The sequence below is a fragment of the Ammodytes marinus genome, assembly GCF_949987685.1.
Source record: "Ammodytes marinus genome assembly, chromosome: 23".
Classification (NCBI taxonomy): Eukaryota; Metazoa; Chordata; class Actinopteri; order Uranoscopiformes; family Ammodytidae; genus Ammodytes; species Ammodytes marinus.
Window position 1 is genome coordinate 10,835,850 of NC_137227.1, and position 18,594 is coordinate 10,854,443.

Below are 18,594 nucleotides of genomic sequence, written 5' to 3' on the forward strand. Positions count from 1 at the left end.
AAACCCTAGAACCCAGCTCCTAGCATGGCTAATGAAACAAAGTAATATTTGTCCGACCCACTATAGGAGTGTTTTTTTTATTTAATCATTATGGTTGAATATCAGGTCATCCGGTTCAGTATTGTTCTGAAAACTTGGCGCAGAGCCTAATGATTCTGCCTGCTTACTTCACCATTGTTGAAGTGGCCATTGTTTAACTTGGGGCCCAGAAGATGGAGAAGGTCCAACATCATTATCATTAACCTTTGGTGACCCAACACCAGCTAAATGAAGAACAACCTCATTGTTTCTGTACACTGTACATACAGTGTTCACATCATCACATCACGCAACCATTTTTTGCGCAACCATGCTTTAGAAATTGATTGAGAGTAGCACATTTCTCATGTGACCTACTCAAGTAGGTCTCTGAGTAGAGATTCATGTCACGTTACACTATTATGTATAAGGACCTTCATTCCACAACGTTGCCTCTTTGCAAAATATTTCACAAAAAACCCAAAAAAACAACACTTTCAGAGGCCCATAACCATCTTCGTATCATCTGAATACCACACTTCCAATTTCTTCTTTCACTTGCAATAGTGAATTCTAAGTCCTTTTTTGTGATATGTTCGCGTTATTTGGTCCACCCCATCTCTGCATAGTAAGCTAGCTGTGTCCTTACCTCTGTGAGAGTAAAGCTTGTTTGATTACTAATGGCAGTGAATCCCTTAGGCTTAGGGTTGCTGCTCCCTGGATATTGATTAGATATCAGCTCAGATCAATGATTAGAGTTAAAGCCCGTTTCCAAATACCAGCAAACACATTGTGGCTCAATATCAAGTCAGCTTGAACATGAATCAGATATGTAAACAAAGCTGCATACAGCTGTACCATGGATACTTCTTTAATGACTGTAGCACGTAAGCTAAAGTAGTAGTTTGGACAAATATGTAAGAATGCAGCCTCCTATTGATATGGGCTTCTCCCCATATCAATATTCAGTTGGTCACAGCTCCATGTCTATCCTTTCGTATGAATATTAAGATGGTCTTCCTCAATACTTACAGGTTGGTTACAAGTTTTGCCTGGCAGTTTTCTTCCAACACCCCCACTGAATACCTGTATGTTGGTCTGGTGTCTATGATACCTAAAATGTTCCTATACGTAGTCCCAAACTTTTGAAATTTTGACACATAGTGATGCCAAATACACCATCTCAGAGTAACTGATGACACTGACATTTGGCACTCCTGTCTCTTTAAAGGTGAAGTAAGCGGTTTATTTATGTTAATATAAGTGTTAAATCGCTCTTTATTCATACAGTGTTCACTTACATAATGTGAGCGTTTCATAAAGCCAGTCTCTCAGTCAGCTGCTCTGCATGTAATTGGCAAACGAACTTATTGGAGGATCCCGAAATTTATATCCAATCACAAGAGAGAACGCTACAAACTGACACTCGTCTCACTCATGGTCTCACTGCCGGTGCACGCCAGAGCAACAGATGGGTGAATGTTTATGCGCCTACAATGATTTTATCATGTTTTATCACACTTATGGATCTGAGATGATGCTAGAGAACTCGCTGCTTGAAGACCGCAGTGCATTAATGTGGTGACGTAGGGACGAGCGCGGGGACTGCTAACTGCAGTAACTGACAGGAAGTTAGCTAAAAGAACCATTCCGCTTACAGCACCTTTAATGGAGACTTAGTTGCACTGCACATCATTATTCATATTCCACTGGCTCTCATTATCCCTTACTTTTCAGAGGTGACCTTTAAAGTGGGGCTGTGCTAACAGAACCTGAGCTGTATCTATACCGACTGTCTACATCGCTGCACGCAGATATGCATTTACAGTCACTGTCAGCTCCATTGAAATGCTGTCTCTGTCTGGCAGAAGTGATGTAGGTAGGCAAAGGTAGTTTAAGTTATATAGTTCCTAAGTCTGTGTACAAGTAACAGAGAAACACAAAAGGCAGATTTATGCCACCGAAATGGCCTTCACCGCTTTCTATACAGTACATTCATTATAATATGAAATCAATAACCCAGGAGAAATACATCACCGTTTGCTTTTTCCCCATTTTGAAATCTGCATTCATTGATTATTTTGTCCTCTTGCATGCTGACAGGCATTTTGTCCAGCTACAAACAGAACGTGACCTATTTTTGCCTTACAATATGTTATAGCTACTGCTCCGGGAAGAATTAAGAGACCAATCTGGACCACATTACTTAATGGAAATGCTCTTTATGACAATTTTTTTATTCGGAATTTGTTAGAAATATTAAACCAAAATTTTCATTTTACTCAAACATATGCCTATACATTGTAAAACATAAGACACTGAACATTTGGAGTGGTCTCTTAATTTTTTCCAGAGCTGTTGCATGCTAGCAAACATTCACATATACTTAAAGGGGCATAAGCATTCATTTGGGGTCATGTTTGTTTCCACCTGGTGAATGTAATATTAACTCACCCCTTATCTGTTTTGGTATCCGGAAGAAAATGTCTTGCTCTTAAGAAGCTCCACTTTCTGCCGGAGCTACAGTAGTTGCTAGCTTTGTCCGTGTGCCATTTAGTGCTCGTCAGGTAGCTTACAGTGGGTTCAGCCATGGTTTTGACTTCTATTTCTGTTGCTGGTTGAAAAGATGTTGAAGTGATCAGATTTTGTGGGTCGGTGAAACCAAAACAATGAGCTAAAAGAGGCTAAAAAGCTATGTATAGCTAAATGGAAGCTGAGTTGGTGATAAATCCTTGTTGGTTGACAACCTTTTACATTCTGCAAGGAGTTATTTGATCCTGCTGCCAAGTGGCTGCAAAGGTTATCTCTCTTCAGTTAGCTAAAAGGGCTTATCCAGGGGGCTAATTTCTGTGTTTACCTTTAGGTTAGAGTCAGCAACAAGAATGGGAAATTACAAAGAGAAAGAAAAGAAAGAGCATAATAAGTATGAGCCAGGTATGAAATTACAAGAATTTTCCTCCATTATGGAAAATATTGATAAGTGCAACTTTAAGCTTTCTTATAGCCTGAAAAACTCTCTGAGACATTTTTTTCTTCTGAAATCAAAATAAATTACTTTTAATTTACTATACACTTCCTCATATCCTGATGCTAAAAACAAACAGAGGTAACATTAAGCCTGGTGTTATTATGAAGGTTTTCCATGGAACAAAATTCTGAACATATTGAACCCAAGTTGCTTAATGATTGAGCTATCATAGTTAAATTTGATGCAGACTGGTAGGACCGGGACACACCCTGTAAGTGACAGATTACCAGGAGGACGTGTCATTCTCCTTTAGCTTCACATGCTTCTATTAATAACAGATAGCCGCAATACCTCAGAGGGATGGGAGAGAGAGAGAGGGAGAGAGAGAGACATAGGAGAGTCATATGACCTAGAGCTCATTCCAGAGATAGTGTCGGACAGAGTGCTCACTCTCTGCTTCAGCCTAATATTACACCAGAGTGTGCGGAGGATGTGTCTCAACAACACCGTCAGAGGACTCTGAAAAACATTATTGGGATATTGCCTGTAATTGCCATCACTTAAGGACATAACAATATTTCACCTTTGAGAAAAACAGCTGAGTGACTGACAATGCCAGAGGAGAAAGGTAATAATGACCTTTACTATCCTTAACAACCTGTTTGTGGTATGAGCACCTGCTGCCAGTGAGAGATGAGAGAGAGAGTAAAGCGAGAGTGAAGCTTACAATTTGCTTGTAATTACAATTACTTACCTGCTATATTACCATTTCAGCCATATCTTAAGTAGATATTAATGATTAATTTACGTAAATAACATATAATGGACTATATAATCTTACAATGCAGAATTATGGGAATCGTTGAAAAGTTCTAGGTCATACAGCATGGGTGTGTTTGTGTTTACAGCCTGTGTGTGTTTGTCAATGTAAGTAGTACGCTACCTACAGCTATACAGGGCTCCTATTATGCAGCCCCAGTGAGAAGAGTACAGCACTTTCTGTTTGAATACGATGTATGGATGTGAATGGCAACAATAAGCAAGTGGTAGCGGGCTGAACGCTCATGCTGCAGGGTTGATATGCAGTCTGCCTGCCTGCCTGCGACATCCCTGGCAACAGCAGTGTTGTGTTGGTCCCCTGCCTGCATCTCTAGCACTGGGAGCTCAGCCATTTGGGCTGCTCACAGAGGGCCGAGGGCCAGTTGCAAAGAAGAAAATCATTATGATAATCCTTTAGTTATTTACAGTGTGTCATTGGTATTGCATAATAAGGTGACGTTGACCTTTTATTGCTTTGGCATCTTTTGATTTTTTAGAGAGTTTTTAGGGAATGAATGTTTCCAGGAATGTTCCAATGATCTTCCCAACATGACTTATACTTTGTGGTGAGAGTGAAAAACAGGTAGACAATATACAGAGGGGTTATATGTTTTGTATGTGTTTACAGCACCTAGGAACACAAGTTATGTGATTTGGGTAAAAAAAATATGGCAGCATCTATGTTCATGTATATGTTTCTATGTACATGCATATGTGGCTTGTACTACTTAGATACATCCAACCATGTTCCAATCGTCAACCTTTATCAAAAGCAAAATTAAGAAAATTAAGCAATAAAACCTAATTCAATGATTAATTACAAAATACAGCCACAAAATTGAACCTTACAACAAGGAATTTTAGAAGAGAACTTTAGTGGTTGCTTTTTATAATTAGATACTTTTATGTTGAACATTGCATTGGGTATTGTTCTTTGATTATATGTTTGGATTGGATGAAAAACCATAGCTGCGCCAGCGAGGTATAAGTAGTGAAGTACAGAGTCGCATATTTTCATCTTAACTTTATTGGAGTAGAATACTAGCCCTTGAACACTAACCTCTAAATAGTATACGCTTGAAACACATGTGGCTGTAGCCCTTGAGAAAATGTTCTTTCCACTTTCCACCACTGACCCTTTCCCACTTGCTTGTAAAAAGCCGCCTTACTGTTGGTGCTCATAAACACACCACAGATATTTCCTTTCCCACTCTAGTGTGTTGTCCTCAGCCGCGTTGTTAAAGCAGATCCAGTGTTATGTCTGTGTCTAAATGCAGGGCCGTAACTGTGTTGTATAGGGCAGGGAGGTGTGTACGTGTGTCACAATGTCAAAAAGCTTGTGAGGTTTAGTGGCGAGGACAGGCCAGGCAACACGCCCACACACACACACACACACACACACACACAATGGCCACGTGCTTCCACCCAACAAACACACATTCTGTATTGGACACAAACATGCTTCAAATAGTATTTTTTGAGTATTTTGCCTCCTCTTCATTTAATTAAAACCACTTACTTTCAGCAAATATTTAATGTACAGTATAAAAACCTACATGTAAAATGAATGAACATGTGCATGCATACACACTTACAGGTATGATAGTTCACACACTCAAGTCAATAGACACGTGCACACAGTCATGCACACACATAAACACACCCTACTTTAGTCTCAGCCTTTCCCAAGGACAGTGTATCCTCCTGGGTGTGTGATGTAATGGCTGGCTCCCTGTCAGCCGTCAAAGCGACTCCCCGGGCCGTCACTATTCTGGACCTGTCAGTAAACAAACCATCTGCATGTCCGGCAGCTTACTAGTATTACACATGTTGACATTTTATATTTTGGGGACAATTTGTGTTTCTTTGTCATTTGTCTTCATTTTTAGTTCCAACCATGAATAACATAGCTCTCACATACATTCATCAAAAGGCAGCGACAAGTTAAAAATATAACTTTAAGTGAGAACCTAAAGATAGATTAAAGTATCCTTAGGGGACCCTTAACCCTGATAAACATGGTGCATCATGTTAATGTTAATGGTGCATTTGTGGGGGCACTATTTTAAGGCGCTGATAAGCACAGATTCTTGGTGCTACCTTGATAGTGAGTATTTCCTGCAGCAGGACAGTGTATGTGAGACTAAAAATAAGCTACAGAGAGTGTTTGTGTCTTCATGGTGATGAAGGAACATGTCACCCAGGTCAACAGTGTGGCTCACTGATGTGTTTTCAATAGGTTGGGAAAACAATGAAGCTCAATATAGCTCAGAGGAAGACAACATAGCAGGCCCTAATACACACACAGTACTTGTTAGTATAGATACACTCATTGTTGGTCCGGGTCTTTGCGAAGGATTTGTTGACGGTTAGTCCAATATTCATTCTCCTTTTAACTCTATTTTTGTATCCACCAAACCTCAGAGAAAAAAAAATCTGGCTTTTTAGCTGCTAAATGCTCATATATGTTTCCAACCATAGTTGCTAACTTTATATGATGGCTGTTTAGTGCTGGGTTGTAATTTTTTTTTTCATCTAAAAGTTTGTACCAGAACGGCGAGAGTGAATTAAAACAGTAAAGTTACAATGTTATAAATCTGGTAATAATTTGTCACTCGAAATATCTCCTTTCGCATTACTTCAAGTCATTTGGCCCATTTGAAATATTTAAATATTGATTGCATATCTTTAGAAATACTATTTTTCTTCACTTCACAATGAACAATGGCAAGTAATGTATTTGCATTGCATTACCTTACTAGTATTTCTCGAGTAGCAGGAGAATTATCCAGCAGTCTTGGTAATTGGGGTCTGCACAATGTATCTTTGTGCACTTGAGGGTTGGGCTATGTCCTGTGTGGATGCTGATAATGGCCTGGTGTGTTTGAATCCCACTGCTGTTGTACCGGCCTCTCTCCCCTAGGTGCTAAACCTGCTTGGCATATGCCAGTGTTTTTTTGCTCTGGCTCTGCTCAAACAGCTGACACAATGCTTTCTACAGCAGAGGCTTCTATTCATGAGTCATGCTGTTTCTGTTTATCTCTCTGGGCTGAAATGAATGGCCTGCAAACACGCTCTAGCTCCAATCCCTCACTGTCTTTTTGCTACAACTCTCTCATTTTCCCCCATTATATGGCCTCTGTGTGATTAGCGAAGCATCCTTCACACATACAGTACAATACATGCAGACACACGCATGCACTCTACCATGTTCAGCTGTCCAGGGATTTTCTGCTGCGTCACAGTGTCTGTGTACTACAGTCACATGATCCCCGCTGTTATTCAGCACTTTCACCCAGACAGGCTAATGACGAGAGCATCAGATCAACTTTCTCTTTCTTTTTCCCCTTGTTTTATTGTTTTGCCATCTCATTGTGTCTATCGTCATCTTTGTAATGAAATGACTTCAGTTCCCCCAAGGCTTAGTCTGAGTTTCTTCCCTTTTTCCTAATTTTGTTGTCTCTGTCTTTCTCTCTGTTAATACTTCTCAATCATATCAAGAGTGTGTCAAATCCAAGCTCAACTATTTTTATACCTCAAATGCCAACAATGTAATGGAAATTGATCAGTGATATGTTGGATACAAATGCAAACATTAATAGCCAGTCTAGTGACAACACACAAACTCTGGTCTCCTGCATCAGAGTACAACATGACTTCCTAACATTACCTTTCTTCCATACAACACAAAGGGCACACTACTGTACGCTGGCACTTGATGTAAATTGTGACATCCTGAATTGTCTAATGTATTGAGGTATAGGGAGGAACATTCCCTGGCTCCAGCTTCTAAAATGAGGAAGTTTTGGTTTGATTTATATTATTACAGTATATTTTGCTATGTACAGTATAGTTTGGCTCAAGGTCAATGAGAAATCTCCTTTTGCTATGTGTCAATAAGTACAGCACATTTATGGGTAGTTGGGTCAAGGATGTGCTTCAGCCACAAGCATTAGGCCTGGCACTCAGTCCAGTTCATTCAATAGGTGTTGGATGGGGTTGTGGCCGGGGCTGTTGTGCAGTCCGGTCAGGTAAAGTTCTTCCACACCAAACCGGGACAGCCTTTTCTTTATGAACCTGGCTTTATGCCCAGGGGCTATTGTCGTGTTGAAACAGGAGGCCACTAAGTTGGAAGCACAATAGTGCCCAAAATATCACTTTATGCTGTTGCACTGAGACTTCCCATGAATCAAAACAGGAGGACCTAGGCCAAACCTCTGACCGCAAGTACACAAAGTATGTGAACAGTAAGTCCATATTTTACTTTTAAGTCAGACGCTACAGTGTGGTATCCTACTGGAGTTTTGACATGGCAGATATTGTATGCTGATCTGACTGATATCAAAAGTGTAACAATATGTTATTTATCCTGATTGGACCGCATAGTGTTTTGACTGGAAGCAAAAACATGAAAATGTTCCAGTCGTGGAGCCAGCTGCAGGAACACGTGGGGGTCATATCCGTGGGCAGTGATTGTTGTCATCCCATTGGAAGAAATTCTTAACTGAGTCATCTTTCCCAGGAATGGCAGGAATCATATGTTTTCACACAAAGACCGTATTCATTAGAAAGCACACTTGCTTTGCCATGTGTGTTGGCGTCACTTGGGGACACCATTAAAAATTATGATTGAATAATGTTCAGTTTACTATTCTGGCTGCTACTGTTATGAATAGTATTACTTGTACAGTATAAGCATTGGTTATTTTGGGAGCAGAAGCACCAGAAATGTTATTGTATTAAGTGTCAAAACACAATGAGACATTTCCTACACTTATTTTCTTATATGATGTGCACTTAAACAGCAAACAAATGGTACGCTGTTGTCATTTGCCAAAGAGGTCGGAGGTCCCCTTTCTGTAGTGCTTGAACCCTAGTGCAAAGATCAAGTGCTGTTGCAGGTCATGACAGGTTGCATACACGACTGGACAGGTGGATCTTAAGGAGAACTGGAAAACTCATTACATCTAGTCTGTGTGTATCTATCTACAGTCATAAAAGTTAAGGAATTTATCGTAGCTGCAAGAGATTCCTCTGCTCATTTTCCCTGCTTGTACTAAAGGACTTGTATTCAGGGAGCTTGGCCTATAGGGTCTGTTCATGTCTTTTTCTTGGCATCTACAAAGAGTGAGATAACGGCGTTTTATATGTTGGAATGTCGGACAGGAAACTCTTAAGCAGTGAAGTAATGTCTATACAAAAAGGTAAGGCCAGGTGTCGGCGGGCTTGTAAAAAAGTCCTCACATGTTGTTAATCATTTTACCCGGGCATAAGACCGTAAGAGGATTTGAATACAGACAGTAAATTACTTTTAAATCTTAGGTTTAGTTCAATAGGTCTTTAAAATAGCTTGACAAAGACCCTTAAGCAGGAGTTAATAATCCATGGGATGACTTGAGGTATATGATAATTTTACTATTATGCAAATGTATGCAAATATTCTCATGCTACCCTTAATGCTTGGTGAAATTATTCAAAGGAACATAGCGTTTTTGCAAACTGCGCTCCTACACCTTCATTAAATTGACAATGCATTTCAACACAAATTAAAAATGTGTTATCTTTAGCAACACTTACCTAGTTCTGCATGTACATTTTGTAACAGTAAATCATTTATCTATATTTGAATGACTCAAAAATGCTAAGTATGTAGTTATATTAACCTGCATTTAGGTAATAGAGAAGTATACCATTACCCTAACCAAAGTCTAAAGAACACTTAATTAATGGCATTTACTGTTTTTTTTTCATTAAAAATAAGAATAATCTACATTTTCTGAACTACGTTCATGTGTTTACTCATTAGAAAGTGAAAGACTCCAAGGTCAACGGCTCGCCCGCCATAAGGTACTCCTGCTCCGGTAATGTGAGCATTTTGATCCTATGCCCGCCTCTGCAGATGGTTCGCACCAGGAATGTTGCAAGAGCACCATGGGATCCCTGTGAGTTGAGGGAGCTCTCTATTTATAGTATGTAGGTTCAGGAGCATGGCTTCTTGAAAAGGCCTTTCAGATCAAACTGCCAGTGAGTTTTATCTGGCGGTTCCTCATTAGATGTTCACCATAGAAGATGTTTTGATTCTAATGTTGAGGCATTTAGTGAGTTGTTGAAAGAGATACAGCAGTGAGATGTCAACTCAGCATTGGAAGGTCCTCAGACAGTTGTACTTGAAGTAGTATTCTGTTAAAAGTGTCATTGACCAAGACACCGAATGTGAACCTTCTCAATTACATTGATTGACCTTGAAGAAGAAGTAATTCCACAAATGTATGGTTTCTTCATCATGTACCATAAATACAGTAGATATCATATATCTATATGGTGTAGCGACATGCCTATGTTTGGGCAGTTGTATGGTACACGTGTGCAGGTGGTAAGCTGCAAACCACTGCCAATGGTCCATGTGTATTCCCAGAAGCCTCCAGTGGTGTGACTGTACGCAGCACAGACATGTAAGTGTTGCATTGCTCAGATAGCTGACTGCCTGACTGCGACCTCTGGGACAACGGAATCAGTATTAGGCGACAGCCAGAGAACACACACCAGAGAGGCTGATTGATGATACGGACAACTGGGGCCTGGAAAAGTCAGGGCATCCACAGAGTTAGAGGAAATGGGAGCAGGGAAGGACTTTCCATGGAAAAGAAAAGGAATTTCATTACTTCCCTATGTCACCAATATACAACTGAATTACTTCAACTCTGTACTCCTCTACTCAATCTCTTCAGAAACTTTAGAATTTCCTTCAGGATCTATCTGTCTTGGGGACTTGTGGCAGTGTATGACAACTTAATTTAGAGTGCATTCAAGGAAAAACATTTGCACAAGTATTTGCATGGAAAATAGGTGACTACTGACTAAATATGTTGATACCATCCAAATAGTTAAGGGGTCAATAGACTGGTTGCGGAGACATCAGGGGGGGATAGTTCAATCTTCTCCTGCCAGGTCAGCCCTGAGACTAAAGGCAAAATATACTTATACTGGCAAAATTATAAATTGTTACCGTGATTACTTAGAATTCTGAAATGCCTAAAACACAAAGATGCTACAAAGTACTGCCCTGCCAAAAAGTAAGACATGATAAGTAATTGAAAAGGAACTCAGTGGACTACTCATCATTCATTCGGTCTGCCCACTGTATCAAATATAAACAGGGGTCAGTGCTCTTCCACTGACATATCATTGGACCCTTATCAGAAATCACTAGGACTTGCTTGGTTACTGGCAGCCTGAATGTTTGGAACAACTTGCTCCATTTGACATCTTGCCAAAGAGATCATCTCCTGTCTCCTCCTCACCCCCACGCCCTCCTCCTCTATTTGCTGTTTGAAGAGGAAGTCGAGACACTGGATACTTTCCCAACAGGTGCAAGGGCGCAGCAATGCACTCTGGGTCAGATCAGGGAGGCAGAACCCCTCCTGGCTACCCTGTGACTCCTACCAAACTCCTGCTGCCTGCTCTCCACCCAATCCCGCTCTTCTCCAGATGGTTGCAATCAACTCGGTCTCAGACCTTTTTTGCAAGGACTCAAGACTTTCCCCTCCTAAATTCTTCTCTTTATTGGTGTGCGTGCCCACATGTACACTCAACACGAGTAGCTGCTTCAATAAAGCCCCAACTACTACCAACAATAGAATCTCAGCAACATTCCTATATTATGCAAATTCCAATTCGGAAGTCTTCCGATATCTTAATGTATGAACTGAATGAAAGCAGCTCAGTGGGTTGAAGCATCAGCCAGAGAATTTTCTTTTTCTATGTTTTGATTTTATATTCTGACCTCAAGAATGTTCAGTATCATCAAGGCACATTTATTCACTTTATTTTGAATAAAAATCTGACTTGGGAATCATACTTGTGAAGCTAAGGCACAAGGCCTAGCCAAATAAAATGATGGAAGGCTACCATCCCAAAGAGGTCTGAGGAGGTTTTGGGGGGTTGTGTTTGCCTTGGACACACCCACACACACACACACTCACACACACACACACACACACACACACACACACACACACACACACACACACACACACACACACACACACACACACACACACACACACACACACACACACACACACACACACACATTCCCCAAGGTGGGTGAGAGGTCCTTGTAAAACTAAAGAATGTGTTGCTCTGGGTAGACTGGTAGCTGTTTTTACTCTCCTGTCAAGTGTCCCCCAGGCAAGCAGGTCACAAATTGGCAAAAATGTCTTTGTATACCCTTCCTGGCTTTAAAATAATTTTGAAAAAAAAAGCATTTTGACAATTAAGCACTTTCGTATGGTATTATGGACACAGTAGTGTCCTTTTAAAAAAACATGTTAACATTCAAACTGTATAGTTATTTTTAAGCTTTGATCTGTACTCCGTCTTTATAAATTCATCTTTCTTTGGCCTGCAACAGATAAACTCATTAGACTATGAGGAAGATATCACCAACTTTATTTTGTGCCATTAAAACGCCCAATAAACAAGCACACCTGAAAGAAAGATAATGTCCACCAGAAAAAAGTTCCAGAAAGCAGCTCTCTTTTTTGGCTCTCAGCTATTATCCGTACTCTACCTTCTTTCTCCAAATAAATTAATTTCAGAAGTACACTTTCCAAGCCCAATTACCGGCTCCCATTGGAGACCAGACAAAACCGGTCTGATGACACAAATGTTCCCAGAGAACACAAAGGGCCATTTGTCCGGATGATGCCCCCTGTCAGTATTGAAAGGCAGATCTGTGTTTGGGCATATTCTGCCAGGGATATGATGAAAGGGGAAAAGGGCCACGGTGTACTGTTGATACTGTTATTGAGATGTCAGGCCCTTATAGTGTCATTTGCCTTGTTGCGTTCAGGGATGCTATTGTGCTCTGTTCTGTGTTTTCTATTGCTGGCTTTGACATAATTTCCCTTGGCACAAACCCACCTCCTTTTGTAGAACAAAGGAGATTAAGATTGCTTGGAAAGTGATTGGGAACGATGTTATGACGTTCATCCAACATCAGTGTTCATGTAGACTTGTGTGTGTGTGTGTGTGTGTGGGGGGTCTGTTTGTTTGTGTTAAATTGTGAGGACATACACCTGTTTTATTAGTCTCACTACGGGGACCTCTCCTCCTTATGGGGACAAAAGCTGGTCTTTTGTCCCCATTGTCTTGTTTTCAAGGCCTATATTAAGAAAAGGTTCCCATTAAGGTTAGGAGTGTTGAACTATACATTGCCAGGATGTAGCTTGCAGTGCACAGACACAAGTCTAAAAATGTAAAACAATAAATCCAACTGTCAACTGTTAACTGTTCTCCTCATTGTTTGTGACAGTCCATAATGATTTTTAAATGGTTTCCTCCCTGTCTCCTGCAGTGTTTCAGCAGCAGGCTGTCCACAGCCCTCTGGAGCAACCGAGGCAGAAGATAAAGGGTGGAGGAGGACCTATCCCCTGTCAGAACTGTGGGAAGCCCTGCAAAGGAGAGGCTCTCCGCGTCCAGAACAAACACTTCCACATCAAGTGCTTTGCCTGTAAAGGTATGTGATGGCCAGTTAATAACTCTGACCTCTACACTGTCACAAAACAACACACAACCAACAACATCCAACTACTTCAGAGAAGAAGAGAAGAATGTATATTTTTTTGAATAAATACACTGTAAGGTTACTCAGTATTACAGGTATGTTAGAAATAAATAGACCTTAACGATGACCTTTTGGGAAGAAACGTAAACATTTTAAACTTTTAAAACAGATACAAACGGTAATAAGGTTTGAGTAAAGATTCTGTGCAATTTAGGAGCTTTCGGAGACAGGGGATTCATTAGAACTTTTTTTTAAGACAATAATGAGGGACTTTTCCTTTTAAAGGCAATGTACTATAAGGAGCTTTTGAAGTAGTCAAGAGACTCATTTTATACTTTTTGTAAATCGGAATCTATTATAAAACTTTTAAGAGAAATAAAGACACTAAAAGGGCTTTTTTGTGGCAAAGATAACATTAAGAATGTTGAGAAAAGAAAGGCTACTGTTAGACGAATAATCTGTTTATTAACAACTTAAACCAATTTACCAAATGGATAATACAATACACTGTGCTGCAAATGTTGTTATTAAGTTGACTTGGTTAACAAGAAGTCAAAGTACCTAGCTTGGTGACTAGCAGCTAGGTTGAGAACTGACCGTTAGCTAGCCAGCTAGCTTGAATGACTACGACTATTTTGACTGACTGTGCTGTTAAGTCCCCAGCTGGCTAGCATGTTTGTGGTTACTGTAGGCTATTCTCTAGAGTAGTAACTACATCAACAAACATTAGCACCAACTATATTGCGGGGATGCGTGAATTAACTTCACTGTGCCACTTTTCTGGTGTGACCAGGCCTTTGTATCATTGCTCTTCTAATTGAATATTGGTTGGATTTAGTCATGAGTAAACGCTAGCAGGAATCCACCAGCATTTCAATCTGTGACCAAGATTGAATCTACATTATCATAAAGTCATTTCTTATTAGATTGTAAATCAGGATGGTCAGTCCGGTTTCGATCAATTACAAAGATAGACTGTGTGTGAATGAAATTGTGTTTAGTAGAGTGGGGGTTGGTGTTTGTGAGTTGTGTGTGTGTGTGTGTGTGTGTGTGTGTGTGTGTGTGTGTGTGTGTGTGTGTGTGTGTGTGTGTGTGTGTGTGTGTGTGTGTGTGTGTGTGTGTGTGTGTGTGTGTGTATCTCTGGGGTGGGTGGCTGCAGGTGTCAAATACTTGAAATGTGAGTGCGTTCAAATATATGTTTGCTTGTGGGTGGGTGGGTTTTTCTTTTTCCTTGCATGTGACTACTTTATAGGAGTGTGTGTGTGTGTGTTTGCGCCCCTCCCCACCCGGACTCTCAGCGCGAGTCCTGTGTGTCATGCTGCTGTTGTTGTCAACACACATCCCGGTTGCTAGGCTACCGGCGGGGTCGCTACAGTGTCGACAGCTTCCTGGAGTTTATCGCCCTTTAATCTCACACCGACCGGCAGACTCCCTGTCTGTGCATTCTACACACCACCTACTCCACCCTCCATCTTTAACTCTACAAACAGGGAATGAAGCAATACAGTTTGCAATAAGTCAACTGCAATCAATTATCTGATTATTTGCATGTGATCTAATTTGGGTTTGTTACAACTTGGCCAGCATTCGTAGTAATAACAATATAATTTACTCAACAAGTTAACAGTGAAGATCTTGTGATGCGATCACTGAAACCGAGTCCAACAGGACAAACATAGAGTCAGAATTTTAGGTTCAAGTTGTAATATTCTGGTAGAATTCTTTCACTCTTCTAGCTCTATAGTTGGTCAGCCGTTGGATAAAAGGGCCACTCGGTTGGCTAACAAATGTTTGCAGCTTCTGGAAAACAATTTATACAAAAAAGTATTGTGCGTACATATTTTTCGCCTTCCCCTGTGGTGGAACGTAAATAAGTATGTGTAGGCCTACTCATGCTCTGGTTTTGAATACAACTCTATGGGACCCGTACCTTACTTACACTTTATCAGGTTTCATTTAGCCAAAAGTTTTTTACCTATATCACCTTGAATAATTTCAAGATATCTGTCTTCAGCATGCCTATCAGTGGTTGCAATAAAAAAAAAGCACTGTGGCAGACAGCAATGCATGCAACTACTTTGATCAATTGTTCACAATAAAACAACTTTTACTTCTCTTTCTTAATTGGCTACTTCTCATTAAAGAGGCCTGATAAGTAGAAGTGGACTTTACATGGTTTGTAGTGGTTTCACCCCATGCAGCTAGTAAGGAATTAAGGAGCGAGACTCTCACGTTTTACTAATTGAGCTTAGTTTGTTTTGTCATGGGGAGCTTTTATGTTGGAATTAAGAGGAAGTGAGCTAATTGTGATGATTATAGGCCTCGGGTCACACTTACAAATTACTCATACAAATTCATCAGATGTTAAGACTTCGAGGTCCTTATTTTGCAATTACTGGGTGTCTTGATTAAAAGGATGCATGTGTTGTTTTTTTCTTGACTGGTTACAGTTGTTTGGCTTGCTTTCTGAAGAGCTCAATAAGGAAGCGTGTGATTGTGGCTAATTCCATGTCAGGCATTCAGGAGATGTATCAATATCATATAGACAGAACAGTCAAGAGAGTTATGTAAGGGCACTGCTCAGTCCATACAATCCACACAGAAAACGCCTTGCCATTCTCCCTATAGATGTGCAAAATTAATTTAATTTCCAACTAATATGGGTTATTAAAGGTTGCAATTATCCCAGCATTGTGCGGGGATTTGGGTTGGGAAGTTTGCAATTAAAACATCTAGATGTGGACTTACCGGAATCTAAAAAATGTGGGAATGGAAGTAAAATTAAAATAAACAATAGCAGGCAGAGTGGGGTTCATATCGCCTTATCGGCAGTTCAAAGATATGAAAAAAACATCTGACACAGAGTAAAAGGCAAAGTCAAGATAGGCTAGAATAGTGAAGAAAGTCTGCTTTTTTTTTAGCATGTTCTTTGTACGAAAATCTGTAATATTTGGACCATAGACACAAACACTCACCTCACCTCTGACCAACTGCACTCCATTAAAGATATCAAGATGACGCTGGAGGGGACTCAAGCCCCCATCACCCATGACTCTATCGCTGTATAAGTGCCAATTACAACCAGCCTGGGTGTTAGCCAGCGGGCTAGAAGGCGCCAGGTCTGAAGTCAGGAACGATCAACGCTCAGCGAGCGATGTGTCATTAACACCGAGCAGAGAGAAGCGCTGGATTAATGGGAACTAATGTTAGCCTCTAAGCATTGGCCGGATATCAAGGTAGCGCTGGCTTGCTAAATGTAAATAAAGCCTCTGTGTTTTTAGCATCGTGTTCACCTAAGTGTACTGTCTAAACTTGGCTGGATTAACCTGCTTGAGGGGCCCTGGGGCAAAAATAATTGTGTGATATCAATTGTGTAAGTGAAGAGCTAGCCAAAGAGTTTTGATTAATGTCTTTTTAACGATCTATCAAGTCTTAGTACCTTTTTTATTGAACAATAATATTAGAAAGCTTAAGGGGTGTATTTTTAAGCATAGACCATAGCAAGGTGCATCGAACAGTTGAAAAGTCTATGGAAATATTTTTAATTTGAATGTTTCAATTTCACCCCAAGGTCCATGTACTAGCGGTTCGGAACCATTCAATAATATCACGTGGTCTTCAAGAGCTAATGCAGTTTGCTACTTCCATTTTTTTAAAAGAGAGAACCAGCAGTTATGCCTCTGCAACATGTGATATATTTAAAAAAAAGAATCCCATACTTTAGCTTCAAGCGTCGCAGCATTTGATGTGCACTAATTGCTGTTTTCATCATAGCTTCTGCTGTCAACAGCAAAGTGTGTGTTGAGTAAATGTGTTATTTTTAAGGTACCAACTGTGCCTGTCTCTGTACGTCCTGTTATGTCTGCTTCTCACCCATCAGCTGCGGAGCTCTGCAGACTAAACGACCCGGCAAAACAAACTCAGATGTACTTTTATGCGCAATATGTTTCTGCTTTCATGAAGAGCCATCACATCATCCCAATAGAATTTGAATACAGTGGGGAGTAGTCACATAAGGAAATATGTGGTCACACCCTAAGGTCTACAAGTCTGCATGAAAACTGATAAACAGTACGAGTACCAGAGTGTTATTGCTGGAATGGCGAAAGCCTCCTTATCCCAGACACACTTTGTTTATTTCTTAGTCATTGACAACCTCATGAGTGGTATTTCTTGTTGAACAGTCGACTCATTTGTTTCATGAAGTAGAAGTAGTTCGCCAAGCTAGAATGCTTCTCAAGGCCACATGCAGGTTCAATTATTTGGAAGAGATGAATGTGGAGAACGGATTGTGGATGTTTTTGATAGTGTTTGTTATTCCGTACCTTTTGGGAACAATTGGGAATCCCACCTCGAAGGTCCGCATTGTAGTTTTAGAAGATTTCAGTGGTAGTCGTTCAACAGATGATGCTGCTGGCTGTCGTGTCATGACATGGTTCTATTCTGGTCCCCCTTGGAGAAATAGACCAAATAGTTTTCTAGCATCACTTCCAAAAGCTTTGAGGAACACCATGTTTGTGAAATGGCAAAGGATTTTGGGTAGGAGAACTCTGGAAGCAACTCAAGCTGTCTGAGAACGCTAAGCCATAACCAGTCTGAGTATTGATGGTGGGGGAATAAGGCCCTTGAGTAGTAGTCAATGGGCATATGCATATGGTAATTGTCAAGTTTTTAAGTGTAGCTGCTCACGTATTTGATCTAAGATGTCAGCTTTTCCATGCCACTGTCCTTATTGAATGGACACTGGATAACTTACAAAATATACATTACATTGTAAATACATTTTAGGTCCAAAACCAATCCTGTCCCTGGTAAACTGAGATTCGTCAGTTACGACCTGACCTTTTGAACGGAGGCAATATTAGAATATCGTTGACAAAGCAATGTCAACTCAAGGTCCACTTCTTCTCTAGTTCAAATGGTCCACACAATCACACCAATGTCGATATTTAATGATTCAGCAAAACCCTGAATTATATTCAGAGATATTATTGTTTTTTGTGTTTTTTAGATCCAATTCTTGCTTTTGAGTATATCAGAAAATGGCAGTGACCATGAATGTCACGTCTAGGACTGATCACATACTGTACATTGGTCTGCTGACTGAATGCCATGTTGTTTTACGACCTCATCCACCACCCGACCTCTACCTTGACCTTAACATTACTGTTCACCTCGCTACATAAAGGGCACAATACTTCCTGCGTTGGGAATGGAAGTA

The 18,594-nt window shown here is 40.4% G+C and overlaps 1 protein-coding gene across 4 annotated transcripts in view; it reads left to right on the forward strand.

Annotated features, from left to right (window-relative positions):
- The window catches only part of ablim2 (actin binding LIM protein family, member 2), a 67,920-nt gene that overhangs the window by 13,902 nt on the left and 35,424 nt on the right, over positions 1 to 18,594 (forward strand). For 3 of the 4 annotated variants that reach the window (XM_080051982.1, XM_080051985.1, XM_080051984.1), the window contains exons 1-2: positions 3,479 to 3,614; positions 13,164 to 13,325. In XM_080051982.1, the coding sequence (XP_079908108.1) occupies positions 3,599 to 3,614; positions 13,164 to 13,325 (178 nt within the window). In that variant the 5' untranslated portion in view covers positions 3,479 to 3,598. Of the gene's footprint in view, positions 1 to 3,478; positions 3,615 to 13,163; positions 13,326 to 18,594 lie in introns of those variants that run through there. The other variant, XM_080051983.1, reaches the window with a different exon arrangement.